Source organism: Pagrus major, chromosome 7, assembly GCF_040436345.1.
Source record: "Pagrus major chromosome 7, Pma_NU_1.0".
Classification (NCBI taxonomy): Eukaryota; Metazoa; Chordata; class Actinopteri; order Spariformes; family Sparidae; genus Pagrus; species Pagrus major.
The window spans coordinates 16,829,643-16,839,590 of NC_133221.1; the positions used below are offsets into that span (position 1 = coordinate 16,829,643).

Here is a 9,948-nt window from a genome sequence, read left to right on the forward strand (position 1 = left end):
TACATTTGTGGATGGGCTTGAATGCTATATTCCATGACATTTGAAGTTTATTTTTTTATGACAGAGTGATATATTTCAGAAAGTGTGTGATACAAAATGGTGAGTTTGAAGCTTAAAATTAACTTATTCGTCTTCTCAAGTGCCCTTGAAATACCTTGATGATGTGTGCCGTGTATTGTTTTAAGAGCACCCTGCATTTCACCGTAGCATTGGTGTTACTGTACTAATTGATTAAATGGTGAATGTGTATGAATTCAATCACTGGTTTCTCTCTGATTTAATAAATAGTAATATTCAACACCTCTACATTCTTATCATTTTTGGCCTGTTACTTTTATGACACCATGTAAGAGGTGTAAAATGCTGCTTTTAGAGGATAAAGCTTAATTTCAGTTTTATATATTCAGCCGAAACGTTTCAATGCTGTGGAGTTGTTTTTCAGAATATTCTGAATGTTCTCCTCTGATAAAATCACCCTCTAACATAATTAAAATAACATGCAGTTCGTAGACGTTTTATTTACTAGCATTTTGGTCCACTGTTAAAAGATTTTTCTGATTACGTCAGCTCATTATGAAGTTTGTTTCTGTTTCTTTTGGAGGTATACTTCTATTTATATCCTATCCTATTCTCTAATCCAGTCTATTGACTTGTAAACAGAGAATTGCACCGATTGTACACTTATCATGCTAATTTTTGTACAATTGTAGTTTTTTGCGACTATGTGTTCAGCTTTGCCTCTGGTGGTTGACTCCACACAAAGTAGCTGGGGTAAATAATAAATAATGATGGTATTTATGGACCATGGCTTGGTGAAGGTTATGCACTGCTGCTTGGGCAGCTAATGTGGCTTGAGTTGCTTACTTTATTCAGGGTGACACAATAATTGCCCATGCAGAACTGAACCAATGTGCTGCCTCTCTGTGCCTCCTCACTCATCCTTTACACTCACCAATCCTTATTTCTTAACTTTCACTGGACAGATAATACTTGTAAAAACGTGGCCACATGCAGCATAGTATTGTTTTGACTGAATGGGTTTGCATTTTTTACTGCCTGTTCATTTGACTGGTTAAAGTATGAGGAGAAATACTCAATATCTAATATTTTATGCCTAATTATGAATAATTAAAGCACGTAAGGACATACTTTGTGGCCGTTGGTTTATGTATTTAGCATAAAGGTCGAAGGTCATATAATTATTTCATTGAAAGTATTATTGGAAAATCGGAAAAGTCATGCCTGGCTCTTGAGAAAGTTCAACCATTGATTGTTTGTGGCGTCTACATGTGATAAATAAATAGTGCACAGAAGTCGATGCCGGTGAGTGTGACGTGATATTAAATGGCCTCCTCTAGTCCGCAATCAACCAGTAAACCGCGAGTACACTCGGACTCACAGCCTCCAATCATCCAATCACAAGGTGCGATGGTAGAGCGTCCTGTTCAGCCATGTTGTGGTTTTGAATGAGGAAGAAGCGGGAGATAATATTCTTCAACGAGTTTATATGCAATTTAAAGTCACGTTACGGGTATATACATGACTTAGGCTGCGGCTCAAAATGATAACCGTTTTTTCGAAAGCGTCGGTTGCGACTTATCGCATTCCCGTTGGAATTTAAACATACTTCTACAAATTAGCCGTGTGGCTAACAACGTTAGCTAGCAAGGTAGTTAGCATAGTGTGCTAGCTAGGCAACTGGCTAATTCTCAGCTAACTAGCTAACGGTTAGCTCGTTTCGTGGGAAAGTAAAATGATATTTGTGAGGAGTGTTAGCCTTTGATATAGCCTCAGCTAACCTGCCTCAGTCGAATGAAGCGCATTAGCTTGGTTTCGTTTGACTATATTGACAGGTAAACTGGAAGCAGCGGTAGCGTTTTATCTGTAACGGCATTATTTCTAAAACTTTTGAGCCATGCTGAATAAAATCTACGAATGGATAGAAACAAGCTTTGCCAATCTTCGCAATGGTGTACCAGCTGCGGAAGACTCAGATGCACACGGGGCACCGAGAGATGGTCAGATGAGGAGGAAAAGACCAATTGAATGGTATGAGCTGTAACGGCGTTATTCCCTCGTGTAATCTGAAGTCGGTGTGTTTAAAAAGAAACGGACCTCAAGTTACTTTGAATTATCTTACTGAGTCATCGTAACTATCGTTTCTGTTCAACCGTATTTCAGTGGAATGTGTTATTAACTGTAAGACATGAATCTGTTTTCCCTAAAGTTTGGAAGATGGACATAACGTCGACCAAGATGGCTTAATGATAAAGAAATCTCGAATGGGTAAATCACCACTCACTTTAATACATTGTAAGGTGTGAGTATACTGTATGTGAGGATACAGTTAAATCAATACTATCCCACTTACAGTCTTGCCTGTCGGCTTGTTTATTTTTTCCCAAGGGGATCTTATTGACACAGTCAAGGTTGCAGCTGAAGGGGTTAAGACTCATAGCTCCAGTGTGGCTACATGGATGAGGAACAACGTGAGCCCTACCTTGAGAAATATACTACCTGCCTCCCCTGGTCCTCCACCTGGAGAACCCCAGCCATCAACTTCAGCAGCAGTCTGGACAAGGAGGCCGGTAAGGAATTGACGTTAAGGGCCTGACTGTAGATGATGTCAGAACATTTGTTTGCCTTTCATTTAATATATCATGTATGTGTTTTTTTGTTTTGTTTTTTAAGATTGTTGAAAGAAACTCTTTGGATGAGACGTTCGCTGCTCCCTCCACTACTCTGTCGTGGAAAACATCCAAATCAGGTAAGACTATCACTTTAAGTGTATTAGCGTTTGTTTCAAGGTCGATAGTGTTTGTAGAGGCTTAAGGTTCTTGGAGAGAAGTTATTTATTCCTCTGTTCTCGTTCAACTCTAGATTGCTTGCGTAATGAGAAGTCGCTTCTGGGATCAAAAGTCTGTAGGCGACAAGTGTGCATGAGTCCGACACATCGTGAAGTGCCAAAAACCAATGGGCACTCAGTCAACTTGCCAACTTCCATCACCCCTGAATTACACCCCTCCCCACGGTTAGGGAGGCCCCTAAACCTCCGACCGTATGGAATGCCAAGGTATTCTTGGATTTGTCTTTAGGAAAAAGCATTCCCCATCTCAAGAGTTGCTTTTAGTTAAATGACTTGTCATAACACTGTGAATTATTGTCAGTTGATGTTTGATTACCACACTTTCATTTTTTGTCTGCAGTCAGTTTAGTGGGGTGGCAAGCAGCTCCAGCATGTATGAGAAGACCTTTCCCATCAAAGTGGTGCAGAGCCCAACACACAGCACCTCATCTGGCCGTGTACACAGGGCCAGGCCTCACTGCACAGCACAAGAGGTCAGACAACATGACAAAAAGGCGCCATTGTGTTTTCTTCGAAATCAGTCATTGCATTTCTTTATTTACTTTGTGGTTTTCCTCTGTGTTTTACAGTCTGTTCATGAGGAGGAGAAGGAGGTCTACAGGCAGCTTCTGACCATGGTCTCTGGTGGTCAGTCGTCTTTCCTACACAACGGCAGCTCACACGCCATCGTGAGGTCGCACAGAGATTTGTACGTATCCATATAATTGCAATGGACCTCTACAATGCCATGTTGAAACTGTTAATGAAATATGTAGAGGGATGTAGAGTAGGGGGGCAAATGAGGGAGAGCACTGCCAGAATTCAGTCACAGGCCAGTGGAGGGCTCCAGAGGCACATAAACAGCAGATCTATTTCCAATTGCAGATTGAACAAGTTTTTATGTGCATACCTTTACAGTCAGATTTCAGAAGTGCCAGTAATCTCTGATTCAGTGAAGTTTGAATATGATCGAACATGATACAATAATAATAACAAAGGTCCAAATAGTCATGGAGAATAATACCACTTTTGTTCACTGTTGTGCCATAGTGATGGGATTTTCAGTGGTAGCCGCATGTTTGCTCTGTTGCTGGAACTGGCATGTAAAAGTCAGTATGCAAATATTATCAAAATCGCTAAATGGCCAGGTTCAATATCATAATAGATGCTCAAATGTTTTTCTTGAAGCATTGTTTTAAATTTGGTTAAGTGAAAATGAAATGCAATGATGACCATTGTCACTAAAATCAGGACTCAAATCCCAACCACAGTATCTGTCAAAATAATTGCAATTTGATTTCACATTCAACCCTACAGGGAGTATAACCACCAGTTAGCATCTACCTTTACTCACAAACTCTCCCTACATTCAAATGGGTAGTGGGAATTTGCATGATAAATATATTTCAATAGTTGCATGACTGTCCTTTACCACTTTGACTGTGCGCTATGCTTACCCCCGTCACTGTCTCATCAGCACCAGCTTCCTGACCACCAGCCGCAGACTGCTTCAGTTCTCTTCCCCTGCTGGGTCAGCAGCAGAAGGCACTTCAGAGGCACCCAGCAGCCCCCCCAGCCCCAGGGGTGTGTCTAGCCAGAGCTCCAGCAACCTCCCCAGCCCAGTGGGGACAGCCAACAGGCCAGGGACCCAGACATGGTCTCTGGACACAGACCTCAGCTCCAGCAGAGCAGCTATTCTCACATCAGTTCCCTCCCCATCTGCTCTGCAGGATAACTCCTCTCAGGACACACAATCATCAGGTAAAATTCTTGCACACTTGCGTGTACACCCTATTGAAATCTAGGCATTGTCAAATGTGATACCATAAGTGAATGTTATATTTGCTTGCATCTTTATCTCTTCTTAGGTTATAATCTCCTTGTCTTTTCTTGCAGCTCATGACGGTGACTCTGTAATTATTTTAAATGAGCAAAAGGGTAAAAAGAAAGACAGCTCAAGGTTGGTATTAGTTTTCATTCAGGCTTAATATTTTATTCATCAAATTTCCACACTGAAATCCTTCTGATTGGCACCTACTCCTTTTCCCTTATTAAAAGTCCCAGAATATGTAATTATGCAAATATTTTTTTTATTTCGCAAGTTAAACTGCTGGACACATGATGTCTCCTACCTCACTGTAAAGACCAGTGTTAGTGTATGCACAGTAGAGGCTTCAAGTGAATCTAACATATAATATGATTTAACGTTATGGATGTATGGTCAAAGATGTAAATGTGTAAACATTTCATGTTGGATGCTGTATATTTAATTTATATTCAAATTACTTTATATGAATACACCATGTTAACTCTGTGATAGCTGAGTGAAAGCTTACTCAGGTGTTTTAATTATACACACAATTATTTGTCTCTATCTTTACAGTGTGCCATGTTTCCAAGCTGAGTTATGGATCAAAGAATTGTGAGTACACTCGCAAAAGTATTTAATTATATGACTTATCCACTATTATGTTTGAACAGAGGTAAACATGTATTTTTGGTCACTATAGGACTAGTATGTATGACTCTCGGGCAAGAGAAAGACGGAGACAGATAGAAGAGCAGGAGGCGCTGGCTGCCCAGTTGCTGCGACAGGTGAGTGTACAAAACTGAAGCCCTCTTTCAGATTCAGTTTTATAAATGTTGTTGTTTTTCAACCTCTTGTTACTTAAAGACCTCTTTAATTTATGTTGTTACTTCTTCCCAGCGTCTGTCTGAAGAGGGACAACGCAGCCCACATGTGGAGGTCCATGTTCGAGTTCCTTTGGAGAAGGAGGTTCCTTTGACTCTTGTGATAGAACAACCAAAGCCTTTGGAAGAGAAACCAGAATTCCCTGAACTCACAGAGGTGAGTCTTGATGTGTATGCAGTGTTTACCAAGTATGGAATTTATTTAGATAATCCAAATAGACTTGCCTCCACATAGAATATTATGTATTTCTTCTTTCTGTAAATCTTTTATTTCTTTTAATAAGTAGAAAAGCATTTGAAACTATGGGGTGACTAAATGTTTGCCTTGTTGTTGTGGCTTGAGCGGAGTCACAAACCCAAAACGTTGGTATTTGACGACCTGGTAATGAGACTGAACAATGATTTATCTCTCTCCAGAATAGCTTATGCCTTCTTTTAGATTCTCTTTGCCTACTAGATTAAGAAAATTATTTTCGCCCTATTAAAGACCCATTCTTTTGTTCCAAACAATAAAATCTGAAATTGTTCAAATATTACAACTCAGAGCGATACCAGGGGTTAAGAGTATTGGGTATTTTTTGTTGCTGCAGGTCGGTACAGGCTGTTTAATATTAGGTATAAATTAATTTGTTATGAGTATAAGGTTTATTTTCTGCTTTTCTCACATGTATGCTGTCTCCTTCTGTTAAGGAAATGGAGGCTGAGGTGAACAGGGCACTGAGAGGAGGTGGTTCTCATGAAGTATTAAGTGAAGGCTTTGGTCTCAGCCTGACCCGCAAAGACTTGCAGACCCTCAGCAACCTGAACTGGCTCAATGATGAAGTGAGTACACATTATCCTCAAGGTGTGAGATCTGTGTGTGAATTATCAGCAGGTATTAATTTGGCCTTTCATCTGAATGTCTTATGTTCTTTTGGTTATGCATAAATCATGGCATACATCAAAAATACATGATTGTATTATGTGTGTAATAATGAAACACAACTGAGCCATTCAGTAGTCCTTGCCCAGTTAATTGAAACTCTCCCTCCTTAATCTCTCAGGTGATCAACTTTTACATGAACCTGTTGGTCGAGCGCAGCAAGGACCCCAATCTGCCATCCGCCAATACATTCAACACCTTTTTCTACCCCAAGCTGCGCAGCAGTGGCTACTCTACTGTCCGCCGTTGGACCAAAAAGATGGACATCTTTGCTAAAGACATCCTGTTGGTTCCTGTCCACTTGGGGGTGCACTGGTGCCTCTCTGTAAGTCTTAATGGCCATAATTGTGAAGCAGCAATGTTGGGATTTATTTATTTATTTAGCAATTTTTCATTCAATTTTTCATTCAATTTTGCACGTCTTTCTCTCAGGTGGTGGATTTCCGCAAAAAGGCTATCCTGTATTTTGATTCTATGGGAGGAAACAATGATGAAGCATGCAGAATATTGTTGTAAGTTGCAGTACCAGACATGTTTCTTTGAATACTTGTAGTGCTAAATGTAACTTCTGCAAATTGATTCTCATGAACCATCAAAGTGCACAGAAAGTAATACTTCATTTTTGTTACCTCAGTGACTACCTGCAACAGGAAAGTAAGGACAAGAAGGGCAAGGCACTGGATACCTCAGGCTGGATTCTGCACAGCAAAAAGCGCAATGTAATTCCTGCACACTTGAAGACGAAGAGTAATATGTAGTCGGTTTCCTTTTTAAAAATCACAAGAAAACTCCAAGGCACTCACTTTTAAACGATTACAAAGCCTTTATTGTTACAGCATGGTCACGTTAGACCTTAAAAACAACCTCTGATGCATTTTGGCACAAAGTCTTCATGCAGAATTGCGTTAAGAGTTTGTTGCCTTGGAGTTTTCTTGTGATTTTATGCCTGCATGTATCCTAATGCACCACTAAGGCTGCATCCAAATGTCTGGATTTCCCCGCTCTTGCAGATTTGGGACTGCGCAGGCGCATCCCTGGGAAGTCTGAGGGCTGAGGTGCTGAGGGCACACAATTTATTCAGTCCTCAAGCCGACTTTCTGCTGACTTCTATAGAGTTGGCGTGGGCTGCAGACTTCACTGGACTTCACTGATTAAATTACATACAATTCATTGCACTAGGGACATGATGTTTTAGAACTTGATATGAATGTGTAAAACAATTTCTGTATTGAAACATTACTTCGATTATGTGGGACAGAAATAATGTAGATGTAAATATGTTGATGTATAGGCTGTAGAGGTCATCAAAATGCATTTTATTACTTTACTGTCTAGGCCTGTCTATCAGTGGCTTAGATTAGCCTTGAGTGTCATGCCCTCGCAGACTTTACGTGATGAAAATTAATATGTCACAGTACTTGGAACTGAAGACCATGAGGGCTCAGTCCGCAAGTCCAGAGGATGAAGATTTTGACTCAGCCTATCAAACTGAATTTGAGTCCAGGAAGTGCTCCCACCCTACATCTTTTGATATATACAAGCAGTCTCATGTCATGTTGCGTCATCAAACTACATATGTCTAGAAATTTTGGAGATGTCTCAATTATCAGCAGAAAGTTCCAGGTTATAGTTCTTGCAGCTTTTGTATTATATTTATTTAATTTAACTTTTGTTTAACCAGGAGAGTCCAGTTGCTATTAAGAATCTCTTTTTCAAGACCTGGCCAAGAAAGACAGCAGCATAAACACGAGAACATAGTTAAAGACAGAAAACACGAAAGGAGAGAAAAAAAGTTTTAAACACATTTCAAAAAAAGACATTTCCAGCAGTCAATTCTCTAACCAGGTGAATTAAAAAGAAAATCTATTAATAGTGCAATTCATTGTCAAGAAAATCCTCATCCTAAAATGTGATTTTTCAAAGCAAAGGTTCAGCAGTCAAGTAAATCTTACTGATCAAATATCCTGTCAAATTTGTAGTGACGATAAGACATTTTGCTCTGTGTAATGTCGAATAACTTCTTTATTCCTCCTTTATTACCAGGAAATCCCACAGCAGATGAATGGTAGCGACTGTGGAATGTTCACATGCAAATATGCAGATTACATTACCAAAGACAAGCCAATCACATTCACGCAGGTAATCACAAACCACATCAACATTAACAGCAATATTTATCAGGTAATCATCATGATAGTTGCCTAACAATGGCTCACGTGCCCTCTCTTTTATTCACAGAAACACATGCCCTACTTCAGAAGACGGATGGTGTGGGAGATTGTGAACCACAAGCTGTTGTGATGTCAGTATAAGGATTTTGAACTTGTATAGCTGATTCACAATAAAAAAAATACGAGTCGTAACGATGGCTGAGCTACGTTCAACAACAGGATCCACATGTCCTGTTCTGGGAAAGACTTGCACACCAGCTCATCAGATCAGGAACCAGCTCTGCTACTCTGCATCCTCTCAGCCCTCAGCGGATCTTAGCTGATGGGATGATGCTGGAGCACCAAGCACTGCCTCCCAATACTCTACTCCACTTTGTTGTTTTATGGTGCACCCATGGAGCATCAATACAGCAGCTGTGTACTGCGTGTTTTGTATTGCCCAGCCAGAACTGTTTTTGAAATCACACTTACGTACTGACTTACAAAACCATACTCTGAGCTGCAATGATCATGTTGATGCAGACGTACAAAGTTTACATGTTTTTGTCTTACAGGGAGACAAGCACATAATGCTGCATATTTTTTTATAATGGCAGTAATCCTGCATTTTGGTGTCACTGTCAATGTTTGATACTCTTGGTATGTGCAAAAAAATATTGGCTGACCAAGGCAATATGAATGCCCATGAAACTAAAATTTGAGTGAGAACTATTCTTAAAATGTGTTTTTGGGCATGGGACTTTTATTTTTTTTATAATTTGTTTGATTAAAATGCACAAAAGTCTTCAAATATGACATTGGCTCAGAGTATGATTTTTAATGGAAACAGAATGTTTTACTTGCCACTGACTTGCAAGTGTAACAAAACGGTCTTTGTTGCACCCTAAAACTGCAGGGTAAAAGTTTTGCCATTTCATTCTTACTCATTAGTCTTGATATAAGATTGTAAATTAAGGTTAAAAGTCTATTTTATGTATTCAGAGGTCTTCTTTCTTTTCATTTGACAGCAACTTTTGAGCATATTCGGTATATTTTGAACTTTGTACATACTGATAACATATAAAGCCTCTTGAAAAGTGTAATATACTTTTTCTTTACGTATTTCCTATATTTTTATCTAGATTCAAGTCTGTTTTAGAAATAAATGCTCATGTATTGTGACTGTTCTTCATGTATTACCTCAGAATCAGCTCGGTTTGATATAAAAAAAACTGCCACATTTGATAATTTGATAAACATGAGAGAACCTGGACGTGTGTCTTCACTTATTTGTAGTGCATGATCTCTTTTACGAGATAAAACACGCAAAGAATCTCTTG

At 39.5% G+C, this 9,948-nt stretch overlaps 1 protein-coding gene across 1 annotated transcript; it reads left to right on the top strand.

The window, feature by feature from the left end:
• The first annotated feature begins 1,406 nt into the window (after positions 1 to 1,406).
• senp1 (SUMO specific peptidase 1) lies at positions 1,407 to 9,881 on the top strand. Its single transcript, XM_073471076.1, has 18 exons — positions 1,407 to 2,049; positions 2,228 to 2,286; positions 2,407 to 2,588; positions 2,692 to 2,767; positions 2,881 to 3,073; positions 3,207 to 3,339; positions 3,436 to 3,554; positions 4,323 to 4,606; positions 4,742 to 4,805; positions 5,229 to 5,267; positions 5,356 to 5,440; positions 5,553 to 5,693; positions 6,227 to 6,358; positions 6,580 to 6,783; positions 6,891 to 6,970; positions 7,093 to 7,177; positions 8,502 to 8,597; positions 8,697 to 9,881. Exons 1-18 carry the CDS (start codon positions 1,916 to 1,918, stop codon positions 8,757 to 8,759), a joined length of 2,169 nt encoding a protein of 722 aa, XP_073327177.1. The 5' UTR covers positions 1,407 to 1,915; the 3' UTR covers positions 8,760 to 9,881.
• The last annotated feature ends 67 nt before the right edge of the window (positions 9,882 to 9,948 follow it).